The 13,422-nt window shown below is 41.7% G+C and overlaps 1 protein-coding gene across 5 annotated transcripts in view; it reads right to left on the minus strand.

Annotated features, from left to right (window-relative positions):
• Window positions 1-1,528: 1,528 nt before the first annotated feature.
• The window catches only part of osa (trithorax group protein osa), a 97,673-nt gene continuing 85,779 nt past the window's right edge, over window positions 1,529-13,422 (minus strand). For 4 of the 5 annotated variants that reach the window (XM_090113671.1, XM_090113670.1, XM_090113669.1 and 1 more), the window contains 8 exons: window positions 12,478-12,694; window positions 12,005-12,124; window positions 9,883-9,957; window positions 8,753-8,840; window positions 8,164-8,422; window positions 6,699-6,776; window positions 4,755-5,084; window positions 1,529-3,893 (listed from right to left, as the gene is read on the minus strand). In XM_090113671.1, the coding sequence (XP_089969797.1) occupies window positions 2,007-3,893; window positions 4,755-5,084; window positions 6,699-6,776; window positions 8,164-8,422; window positions 8,753-8,840; window positions 9,883-9,957; window positions 12,005-12,124; window positions 12,478-12,694 (3,054 nt within the window). In that variant the 3' untranslated portion in view covers window positions 1,529-2,006. The remainder of the gene's footprint in view (window positions 3,894-4,754; window positions 5,085-6,698; window positions 6,777-8,163; window positions 8,423-8,752; window positions 8,841-9,882; window positions 9,958-12,004; window positions 12,125-12,477; window positions 12,695-13,422) is intronic. The other variant, XM_090113672.1, reaches the window with a different exon arrangement.

Here is a 13,422-nt window from a genome sequence, read left to right on the forward strand (position 1 = left end):
TCAGTGGTAGCAGATTTACTCATTTAAAATGTATCGGTGAACAGCGTAAAGGAGAGGAGGACAGGAAAACATTATGAATGTGGATGGTGGATTGTATACAGGGTGTAATCGATAAGGCGATTATGACGTTATTATTGCAGGTATCAAAAAACTTAAAACTGATATCGAAATTACTTTACCTAATGAGCAAAATGACAATAATAACTTTTTAAAAGTATATCGAGAAATATCTAAAAAAATTACTTTATACACTCCCATATCAAAAAGGGAAAATGGGACTAGTAGAAGTTAAATGTCTAATTCCGGCAAAAGACATGAATGCGGAAGATGCGGTTAAAAAAAAATTTAATATTTGAAATACAATGCAAAAAATAACACTTTTGTCATAGATAAGAATCATGACTATTTTTTCCAAATTCAGGGACAACTAAACGTTGCACAAGCAGAAGTCTGCTTATTTGCTGTTTGGACTGGAGTAAAATAGAATATATAAAAAAGTATGTAACGTTTAGGCAAAATAAAATGATGGACCATTATCAAGATTTTACATAAATTGCCTACTGTCAGAATTGATTGATTCGAGACTTCAGCATTCGATGTCCATCAAGGACCCATCCTATATCATTCAAGCGATTGAAAAAAAAGAGATAAATCCAGTGCAACCGATAAAGCATCAGAATGCTAGCAAAAGATTTATTAGGTTTATCAATATAAATCTATATATTATACATAATATAATAAATCTGTAGAAGACGCGAAGACTGACATCCGCGCGGACGGAGTCGCGGGCGGAAGCTAGTTGGAAATAAATATCTTTTGTTTTCATTTGTGTATTTTTCTATTTAATAATTTTTTTTACACAAACATGAGATTTTTTTTTATTATATACAAAATTTGTTTATCCGTTTTATTAGTTAAACTGAACAACTTTCACTAAGAAACTTAGGTCGAAAAAAATGTATAGAGTTATGCATTTTGTATGGAAAGCTTATTTTTTTTATATTTCGTCCAAATTTCTTTGTAAAAGTTGATCAGTTATATAAACATGAAGTTGAAGATATAGAAAGTATTCGCAAATTTTGTGTACTGATAAAAAAAAATCACCCGGTGTAATTTTCACGAAAATTGTTTCAAATTGTCATTTTTGGTACATATTACGAATATTAAATTATGCATACGAATGATTTAATTTTTAAAAATTAAGTGGAGCAACTTTCCCTTAGTACATTTGTATTATTTACATATAGGATGACAGGATGCATTTGTTTGCACTACTAGACCAAGCCCTTAATATGTATAATATTTTTCTTGTGTATGAAATAACATATTGTAAGATTTCTGTAGAAATAAATGATTTTTGCTTGGTAATATTGTAAACTTCCTTGTTTACTCATAACTTCATTACTTTTTATTATTCAGTAATCAATATTTTTTGTTTATGGGCGTCAGTGTTACCACCACTGTTTTTATTTCAGGAATATGGAAGAAATTATATGGAAATCGAGTGCCAATTCAAAAAGAAAATAAATTCAGATTCAATTTCAATATATTATAGATTATTGTAATAATTCACATTAAACTTAATTAAAACTTATAGCCCACATAAGCTCCTCGCTCAGTTACTCCACAACCGAAGGCTCTAGAGGTATTCGGTATAAAATCTCCATCATAAAACCAATCAACAGATTCAAGTCCCATTTTATTATAAAAATCAAAATTACGAGTTATAATACATCTGTTTTTCAATCGAACAATAGAAATCGATTATAGCACATTGACATTCTTGTAAATAAATCATCGTGGACATAAATAACAAAATTCAGATTGTACAGACTAACACGTTCAGACGGCTCTACGATCGGTCGAGGAGTCGTCGGCGCAGCTCGGGGCCGCGCCGTATCCCTATATGTACACGTACCAGCGGTAGTCGTCCGCGGCCCCGGCGTACTGTCTCCGCGCACTCACTTCACTGTCACCGTGTCACTGTCACTGCACTAGCACCGCGCTCACTCGTCGCGCGGCTCGTCGGCCCGCAGCTGGCTGCAGTGGTACAGCACGTCCGCCAGCTCGTGCGCCACCTTCTGGTCCAGGATCTGCGACATGACGAGCGACAGCAACCGGCGCTCGTGGCGGCGGATCAGCGGGCGGTTCTCCGGGCGCTCGGCCAGGCGCAGCAGCGTGGCGGCCGCGCGCCGCAGCATGTCCAGCGACGTGCCCATCGCGTCCGGGTTGTCGCGCAGCGCCGCCACGCCGTGCTGGTTGGCCACGCCCAGCGCCGTCTGCTCGGCGCGCTCGATGAAGGCCACGAGCTGCGCCACGGCCGGCGCGTGCGCGGCCACCTCGCGCGCCGCCGCCCCGCCCGCGCCCGCCAGGTAGTGCAGCAGGTTGACGGCGAACTCGCGCACCACGGGCCGCTCGGGCCGGCACAGGTCGCGCGCCAGCCCCGCGCACAGCGCCGCGATGCGCCCGCGCGGCGGCGTGGCCAGCACCAGGTCCACGTTGGCGTCCGTCACGCACAGCTTGCACAGCGCCTCGAGCGCGAGCCGGCGCGGCGACAGCGGCGAGCCGGGCGCGGCCGCGGGCGGCGCGTCGCCGGCCACCGCCGCGGGGCACACGCTCCAGTGCAGCAGCCCGTCCAGCAGCGGCCGCGCCACCGCCTCGGGCTGCCCCGACAGCTCCACGCTGCCGGCGATGTTGGCGCAGCACACGAGCGCGTCCTCCCGCAGGTGCGCCAGCGTGTCCCACCACCACTCGCCCTCGCCGCGCAGGCTCGAGCAGCACGCGTCCGCGTCCACCTCGTCTCTCGCGGCCCGCTCGTACGCGCGCGCCCTGGCCGCTCGCGGCGCGTGTTCGTGGTGCAAGAGGAGCAGTTTTCCAGCGACCGCGAGGAACGCGCTCGACCGCGAGAACTCCGCCTCGTTGCCGGGGACAAAGGTGAGGCCGCGGAGGATATTCGAGAGCGCGATGCACCTCTTGGCGAGCGCGTCCCGCGTCTCGTTGACGAGGTTGAGGCTGGGCTCGTCGCGCGTGTAGCACTCGTCTTCATAATCTTCGAGGCGGCGACGCTTGAGCACACCGGCCGGATCACGCACATGCAGCGCTGGCTTACGCTCCGGCTCAATGTCCATCGGCTCGGCCTCGAGATTATCGTCGTCGGCGCCGCGGCCGGGTGAGGCGGCGGGTGGAGCGGCGGGCGTGGATGCGGCCGGCGGGTCGGCGCGTGGCGGGCTGGCGGGCCGGCCCGGCGACGGCGCGCGCTCACCGGGAAGCACACGCGCGAAGGGCAGCGGCACGAACTCGGCGCGGAAGCAGGGCATCACGTGCGAGGCACCGCCCAGCTGCCACGGCTCCATGACGTCGTCCACGTCGTCCGGCTCGGGGCTGTCCGGCGCGAAGAGCGCGTCGTCGTCGGCGCGCGCCACGGTGATGGGCACGCGGCGGCGCGTCTGCAGCGTGTAGTTCTCGCCGGACAGCAGGCGCACGCGGTCGGCGGGGTCGGGCGGGTCGGCGCGCGGCGCGTGGCGGGCCGCGGGCGGCGGGCTGCCGTCCACCGCGTACCACGGCTCGCTCTCGCCCGCGGGCGCGTCGAACACGTCGCCGAGGCTGCGGTGGAAGTGCTCCAGCAGCAGGTCGAGCAGCCCGGGCATGTGCTGCAGGCCGAAGTAGCCTATGCAGTTGTCGTCGAATAGCAGGATATTGAGGATGTCGAGCGCCCAACACGTCTCGGAGAGCAAGCCCGACTTGAGCGCCATCATGATGCGCCACGCGTCCACGGGGGCGACGTCGGCTTTTGTCAAGCGACGTCGCTTCTCAAGTGCAGGTACTGTCGCCTCTACGCATTCAGCGGGGAAAGTTAATTCACGTTTTATCTGGCCGACTCCTGATGTTGCTCCCTGAAATAAAAATAAAAAAATATGATAAATATAATTTTTTCAAATTATCTCTATATCGAATCGGTTTTATAACTATAGTCGAGACAATTTAATCGAAACGGACTTGAAATATTTGTCAATCAAACTTGAAACACATGTCAATTTTAAAATTCATCAGGCGAATCCCTGTCCCAGTAATATGCTTTCTTTCGTAAATTTAAGGAGCAAAATAAGACAAGTATAATACATTATTAAAAAAACACAACGCATTTATTAAGTTATGGTGATTTTTATGCACAAGTAATTTCGATTTTTAGAGTAACGTCTCTGGTATTTAAAAAGAAAAAAGGTTTATTGACACAAAATTGTAGAGAAGTCAGTTCTTTAAATCTGAAATTGTTTATTATGTTAAGAATGGTTTATCAATAAAATCAAATCTTAAAATTACTTGTATTGGTCATTATTATTATAAATATGTAATCGTAATTGAAAAAAGTTAAGCAAATGTGCAGTTCTACTTCTAACAAAACGAAATATCATTCTATGTCGAATATGTCATGTATGTATGTTATGTTGTATATGTGTTATGTGTATGTTTCTATGTTTTATATTCGTCATACTAGGTTACGTTGTTGAATTTTGTTGAACTGTCAAATGTTGCCTATTAAAATGGCTCTACTATAAAGACTACATTTAATATTTTTGCGTCAACAAATAAACTGTCATAACATGCGTAAATGATTAACATTAGTGTCAAAGGTACATGTAAATCTTATAATAATATACATTTTATTATCTGATTTTATAATACGTACAGTGACCACTGAAGTCGTGAATTAATTCACATATTTATAAAATGCAAAAGTGTCAGTAGGCACTAACCGGCGGATGGTAGGGCTGGTGCGGCGGGTGCTGCGGCCAGGCGGGCGGGTGCTGGTGCGGCAGCGGCGCGTGGTGCGGCGGGCGCCAGGCGGGCGAGGCCGCGCGCTGGAAGGCGGGCCCCCACGCGCCCGGCCCGCCAGGCCCGCCCGGCCCGCCAGGCCCGCCCGGCCCGCCCGGCCCGCCGAACCGTGGCCCAGCACCGCTCGGCGCCGGCTGCGCGCCGCTCGTGTAGCCCTCCGCCTTGGCGAAGTCCGGGTGCCGTCTGGGCGCGCCGGCCGCGTTGGGAGCTCCCGCGTTCACGGGCGGCGGGCCGCCTTTACCCGCGCCGTACTGTTGCACAAATTTACACTTTAATATCAACATAGAGAGTTCCTATTAGCGCCCAGGCCATGGTTTAGTAATGGTGGTATGAAATGCCAAGTTAGTTAACACAAATAATAATTAACAAGAAAAAAAACAAGTCAACCTAATAAAATCAGTTATAATATTGAAATGAGTTGTAACGGATTTTAAAGTTTCTTAACAGTCGTTATTATTATATCTTGGCATAACATAAATAATGTCAATGAAGTTGAAGATTAATGACAACGATTTGATAAAGCGTGATGTAACTTTCTTGTTAAAAATTATTACAATCAATTCTATAAAAATAGGTTACATCATGCTCTATTAGAAAGTAGAAACATTTACGTATGTTACACTAGCCGTGAACCCACAAACGATACGAAAACGATGACAAATATTATCTGTAACATGGATTCTCAATATAAATATTTAAAACCAATCCATAGTACAGTGTTGCGATATTTAACAAAGCTTCTCTTACGCTAGTCTCACATGATACCTGTGAAAGCATGCAAATGATTTAGTGAAATTATTTATTTTACAATGTATGTGAAGCCACCACCACACACTCTAAACCTTGTCTTCCACTTGGTAAAAAATGGTTAAATTTTGAAAAAAAGTATACAACAAATGAGTCGGTTTTGGTTTGTGCGATCGTGATCTAGCGACCGACAATCGCGGTACTCGAAAGCCAATTAATCACACCGCAAGCCAAATATTTTTGTTAACGAAAACTGAAGATAAGTGAGAGCTTGAAATTTCGTTAAGCGAGTGGGATTATTTTGAGTAATTAAATGAAGCCAAAACCACGTATGAAGTCGCCGTTCTCCTCCCGAATTGTGGTCATATTCTTGAAAAGTTACAATATGCAGCGAGTCAAGAGATACGAGCCTGCCATCGTCAACACCTCGTCGCATCGTCATTGAATATAGTGGAAATAATTTTTAACGTGATAACGTTTTTAAAATCATTTTAGTCGGGTGACATGTTCAGAAACTTGTGCCACACCAAAACCTCACGAGCGCGATCGCAGGTATAACGAGAGAGAGAGACGGACTGATCTCCCGTCTCATCTCGAGCGCTGCCACTGCATTATGTTATCACGTAAACATCTCGATCGTAAACCTACTTTACAAACAACCAATTTTTTGTTTATTAAATTGTTGTTATTTTATAATAAACCTGTATATTTTTAATCATGTACATAACAACATATTAAGTTTCATTCTACATATGTAAAGGAATAACTGTGGGTTGTTTGAATTGTAATAAACTTTAATAAATGAGATGTCAAATTAACTTACACACAAAAAAAATATTGAAATTAATACTAATTTACACGTAATAAAATATTAACATAAAAATAATCTGTGATAATAAATTTTAAGTCCAAAACATTGGAACTTATATACCGCTCACAAAACGTATGTAAATTTACGAATTGTATCCAATCTGAACATAGCAACGAATCAACAACGATGCACGCGAGCGTGTGTATGTACGCAGTATGTAAGGTCGGGGGAGGGGATGTACGGCGGTGCGGTGTCGCCAATGGTGGGAAGCGGTGTGGAGTGCGTGGTACAAACGGTGGTTCCGTACGTAGGGGCGCGAGGCGGGCGGCAGCGGCGCCACCAGCTGCCGCGCCAGCTGCGAGCTCATCAGCCCGCCGGCCGCCATCTACACACGCACGCGGGTCAGTCGTTGCGACGCACGTGTACACCCTCACAACATGCATCGGCACACATGTACACTTGCACAGTATAACCGTACACACATGTACACGCTCATACAATAAGTCAATACACACATGTACACGCTCATACAATAAGTCGATACACACATGTATACGCTCATACAATAAGTCGATACACGCATGTACACGCTCATACAATAAGTCGATACACACATGTACACGCTCATACAATAAGTCGATACACACATGTACACGCTCATACGATAAGTCGATACACACATGTACACCCGCACGGAGTGCATCGGTACACACATGTACACCCTCACACATATTAAACCTCGTACGCAAAGTGCGCACACATGTTCACATGTACACATCTACGCAAATCGACGATGCATGAACATGTGCGGCATGTACATTGTACATGTATTCACACGCCACTTTCAACTTACATTTTCATAACATACTACGTCTTGGATAATAATCTATGATTCCTATTCAAGTTTTACAGGACATCTCGATTAAAATATAAATAAAATCAACACTGACAATCAACATGCAGTGTATACATATTTGATTCTGCATATGACCTCCCAAACACGCAAACCTCACACGCAAAGAGATAAAACAAACTTATTTCTATATGGCTTATATATAAAATAGATTCATATTCAAGGAAAACGTTTAAAATATATAAATGGAGATATCTTATGAGCGGGATGTATGGGAAATATTTTCAATAAAATAACACATACTAAACAATACATCAATTACTGCATTCATGCAAATGCATCCAAGGGAAACTTTTGGACATAACAAAATAACTAATAACTTGCAGCAATCATAAGCATAACACTAAACAATGGGTTTAAATAATTTTATAACAAGAACAAAAATCTTACAGTTCTAAAAATATTTTTTATCAACTTCTATTACCTAATAATAATCTTAAACTACACATGCCGTTCTCTTGACACAATTTAAATATATTTTTTGTTTGTATTGTATAATAAAACTATGTGTGTGTGTGACAGAAAAGTGCCGCTGTTATAGACGTGTTTGAATCTAAATTAAATTATGTTTGAGGCATAAACTTTAAGTTTATTTTAAAAATATATAGCAATTGCATATTTAATGTACATTTTTTTCCACTTTGGATCAGATAAAAAGTGTCATTTGTGATGTCTTTATAATTGGTATATTATTCGTACATGTATGTGTACGTATATGAGTGTGTAACTATATTATATTTGGTATAGTATGTATTCTGCGTTTGGACTATTCTGCGTAACGCCGTAAACGCTCGTGTGTATGTACGTGTACGTGTATGTTTGTACGTGTACGTATGTACTGATGTAAAGGTGTACATACCTCATGCGGCTGCTGGGGCGGGTGCGGCGGGTGCGGCGGATGCGGGGGGTGCGGCGGGTGCGGCGCGTGCGGTGCGTGCGGCGAGTGCGGCGGGTGCGGGTGCGCGTGCGGGTGCGGCGCGCGGTAGTAGTCCGGGTAGGGCTGCGCGGGCGGCGCGCCGGGGCCCGGGCCCGCGCCCGCCGCGCCGCCCGCCGCCGGCGCGCCCGCGCGGTACCCGCCGCCGTACCCGCCGTACCGGTACTCGTTCGACCCGTAGCCCCTGCGACAAACAACCACACGTTTACATACATACGAATTTAACATACATAGTAATACACGTCGTACAAACTGAGCCTTCGACTTGAGGCTTCATACATTTACCTACAGACTACATTATATGTACTTTAACGTTTATTAAACAGAAACCCCTAATAGGTTCTATACAATACTAATTCTAGGTTTGTAAGAAAAAAATGAGTTTATTTGTAAGACTGACTTCTGTCTATTCAACAACATTAAAAACATCTTCTCAGAAGTAGTTAATATAATTCCTATAAAAAACGTATTGCATCAATTATATAGACATAAAAAATAATATAAAGCAACATACCTATCGCCTTCGGGTCCATAAGGTGGGTAAACAGGCCTATTTGAGGGGTATGGAGATCCATATTCATATCCGTAACCTTGCTGGTAACCTGTAAAACAATAAATATAATTTTTATAACCGTGTACAAAAGATAATAACAACACTTAGACCAAAACTACATAATATACTCAAACGTGTGAAAATAACTCGCAAACAAAACAAAATATAAGCATAAATTAAATTTAACAATTAAACTACACGCTAAAAGCAACGAAAATAAAAAAGGCATGTATTTCGTAGTTTGTGTAAAAACAAAATTTGATCATCTTATATTTTTTTAACTATTCAGATGTTTACTGTGAATACATACAGAAAGCTCTTCAAGAAATAAATACTATCTTTTATTGTTCAATTTCTATTTTAATATGATTATTAGGACCAAACCCAGCATATTATGTACATTTCAAAATCCCACAGTTACGATTGCGTGTTATACCAACCCAAAAAACGAATGTAGAATCAATGAACGTTATCAATTAATGAAAAATGTTAGTGATTATGAATTTGTGAAATCCAATCGCCCCAATCATGGAATGCATTTTAAGGACTGATTTTTCAATCCTTGGTTAAAACTTATTCATCGAATAATGTATAAAACTACCATTTTTAGAACGTATTCTAATTGCCCGTATTTGACAGTTTTCGTGACATTTTAATATAATCGTGTAATACTTTATTGGACGGATAAGTTTCCAAGCGTTGAAAAATCGGCCCTAAATGAAACAGAATTTATTATATACAAACTTATACTCAGAAAAGAAATATAGTGAACTCCTTTTGAGCTTTTTAACAGGACAATCAATAATTGAGTGCGATATTATTCGTGCTCATTTACATATATGTTCATTTAAAGATAATGGTATCATTTGAGGGTGGGTTGTTTTAGGCCACACTTAATCCACAAAATTTAATAAAAAAAAGTATAATGGCAAGTCATTTAGCGATTATCAAATAACGACCAAATGTTTCGTTTTAAGGCAGAGACATATTTAATTTTTTAACTTTTTTTTTGGCTCTCGGGTTAAAACAACCCCCCTCTCATTGAACGCGTGATGTGTGTGTGCGCGTGTGTGTCGGCTACGTGCTAGTACCTGGCGGTCTCCGCGGGCCGGGCGGCTCGTCGAACGGGTTGGAGGCGGCGAGGTTGTCGCCGCCCGCCCCGCCGCCTACACACAACCACCACTCTATACCAACCGGCACCCGTACCGATACCGATACCGATACCAATACCGAAAAAATATCGTGTGAAGTACAAAGTGAAACTTCTTTGACAAGATTCAAAGATACCAAAATATTCTCCTTACTTCAATAATGCGGTATCGGTAACGATACAGGTACCGATAACGGTAGATACCGGATAGGCGTGTGGCGCGTGACGTGTCGCTCGCTACACGCTAGCCACTAGCCACTACGCTCGTCTAACTCGCGCGTACACGTAGTGTGTACACCGACTATTTACAGGTTATGTCGATACACAGACAACTCAATATATCCTGAGTAGATTTATGGAAAAGAAAAACTATTGTGTAGATGAAGTTATGACAGACATTATATTTTGAACTTTGAAAAATGCAAAATGAAACTTTGTGCATAATTTGAATGGAATGCGTGTAATAAATATACAAATTGTTCTTTGGAATTGTATTAAAAAAACCGTTTGTGTATCGACATAATTATTAATGTGCTAATCTTGCAGATTTTAATTCGTAGCCAGTGACGATCACCATTATTGACAGTTTGTAAAAAATCGGCATCTATTTTAAAAATTGACTGAATATCATTGTGTAAATATCCTAGTGCAATTGTTAAAGGTTAGTATAAGCAATATTAATCTAAATGAAAATCATTCAAATGATGTATACTTTTCATAACAATATAACACGAGAAAATTTAAAGGAAAAATGTATTACATCATTTGTTTACTATTGTATTTTAAATGTATGTTAATCTTACAAGCTAAATAATAATAACAAGCGGTATGTCATATTGTGTGTTTTAAAGTAGCTTCTATAGGAGCGTATTTTACAGCAGGTCTATTTTGTGCTAGTGTGTATGTGTTGTATTTACAATATTGTTTACAAGTCGTGTAACAGTGTCTATTTTCAAATATTTCCATACTCCCTCAAATTAAACGTGAGTGTGTGTCTTTCACATACATTATCTATACAGACATTATAAATATTCTTGTGTTAAATAATGTGATAATGTTATATCCGCGCAAGTTTTTATTGTAAATACATGCCAATGTAGGGATTAGTTTAGGTATTTTGCACGCCTCATAAGCGAAGCGTTGAGGTGTGTACTACTGTCACTTCGCGCAAAACATCTGATTTTTCAAACTTAAAATGTCTTTATGTATCATACATTGCACTTGTAAGATAATACATACACACACATATTAAGAAAAAACACTATTTTTAACGTTCATGATATTTTTGATGTCATTTTTGTTATTTAAACTAGTTAAAAAACAGTTTAAAAAAGTTCTGTCTTGGACGTCCGTGTGTCTGTATGTGCGGATCCTTTTTCTTGTTAACACGATAGCGACCGAAATACTTTACTAATCGAGTCTTTTTTTTTCTCTTACGCTTGAGTATGCTCAGGAATAGAACCCTTTCATTTTTCAGGGTCTGACTCGATGTGGTTTAATTGTTATTAAATAAACAAAAATAATCTTATATATAAAAATGAATCGCAAAATGTGTTGGTAAGCGCATAACTCGAGAACGGCTGAACCGATTTCGATAATTCTTTTTTTATTATATTCCTTGAAGTACGAGGATGGTTCTTATGTACCATGTATGGAGAAAACGTAAATATTATGTACCACGGGCGAAGCCGGGGCGGACCGCTAGTAATTAATAAATATTTATAAAAAAAAAATTATGAGGCGTGCACTTTTGGATTTTCCAAATTATTTACTTAAGTGGTAGTATTAGGTATTTATATATATTTATATATATAGTAGTATTAGGTATTTATATATATTTATTAAGTATTTATTTAAGTGGTAGTATTAGGTATTTGTTGTACAACGTATTCGTTGCCGTGGGTCCATGTGTAGGTAAGTGCACGTGTGTTCATTTACGTATATACGTGTGTGCCTGCGTGTACAGGTGCGTGTGTGTCCCTATGTGCTCGTGTAGATACTACGTGTGTATACACGTACGTGTTTATGCTTGTATACATGTACGTGTACGCGTGTGTACGCACCTTGCTGCGCGGGCTGCGGCGGGTAGGGCGCGTAGTGCGCGGGGTAGCCGTCCATCGGCGCGCCGCCCGCGGCACCCGGCCCGCCGGCGAACTGCTCCGAGTTATTCGACCCGCCCGCCGCTGCGGAACGAGAAAAATATTACGTTAGTAAACATGTTTCGATGAAAATAAGGGGAAAAGATAGCTTCGCAACTTTTGAACACCCCTTTCGCTTAGATGTCAATAAAAATGACAAATTATGTATGAAAAAAAGGATTTTGAATCGTGTATCAGTGATTATATCCGTTAAAGCGGTGTAAATGGCCCTAAAAATTTTTTTTAACATATAAAATAGTAGTAAACTGATAGTATTACTACACAACGAATTACACACACTTTACCATTTTGGAGTATTTTTTAACAAATAACAAGATCTCATGTTAAGCATCCTAACTAAAACTCCCAGTACAATACATATCTATCCCCACACTCACCGGGACTAGCCGCACTATTGTTTTTCCCGCTTTTCTTTTTAGTCGACGCTTCCACTTGATTGATAATCGGCTGCGGATCGATACCGCCGCGGTCAAAGTGACACTCGTACGCGAGTAGATTCTTAGTGTAGTGCTTGCGCAGCGTGTACGCGGCGGACGATGATGCGCCGATGCCTAGCAGACCGGCAATGTCTTTCCACGTTTTGTTTTTCGTCACCTGGAATACGGTTGAATGATGATTAAAAACTTGTTTAAAATTATCGTGTAAGCACTTATGGCACGTTTTGTGGTAAAAAAATGGGAAAATTACCATACATATACATTTTTAAATTGAAAATAAATATAACCTATTTGAAGTTGAAATGGTATTGAAAAATTAGCTCATCAATAACAGAACTAATGTTACTTATAAGAATAGAAAATATATAGTGAAAAATAAAGAACGAGATAGAAAGTATACATTCAAAAGTGTAAAATCCCAACACTGCTTATTATCTGCAAACATAAAAACAAAGCGCGCGTATAAAGTATCGATTTTAAGTAAGCGCACGAGGCAATAACTTCGCGTGTTAACGAGTGGAAATCTCACCATCCTTGCAAACGTAGCGATGACAGAACATTTATTTTTACTTTAGTATTAGCTACAGCACGTGTGCTGCGAATGGATTCCAACAACATACTGACGAAAATACACCGTGTGCCATTCAATGTACTGAACTGTACTAATGATAAGAATTTATTAAGCATCGTTAAAGCCTCGACACTTTATTGCAACTATTCTCATAAAGCTGACGGCACACGCAGTAACGTAGCTACCTCTAATACAGTTTTAGTTGCATTGTTGCAGGAATGAATAGAACTAACGTATTTTGAACTTTATTTAGGGTCTATGTAACCTTTCCGAAGAGTCCATTAATTCAATTATATGTGAACATAAAAGCGGCA

This window comes from Colias eurytheme, chromosome 20, assembly GCF_061535395.1.
Source record: "Colias eurytheme isolate Ceu_HAF_F1 chromosome 20, ilColEury1 Martin Lab GWU primary, whole genome shotgun sequence".
Classification (NCBI taxonomy): Eukaryota; Metazoa; Arthropoda; class Insecta; order Lepidoptera; family Pieridae; genus Colias; species Colias eurytheme.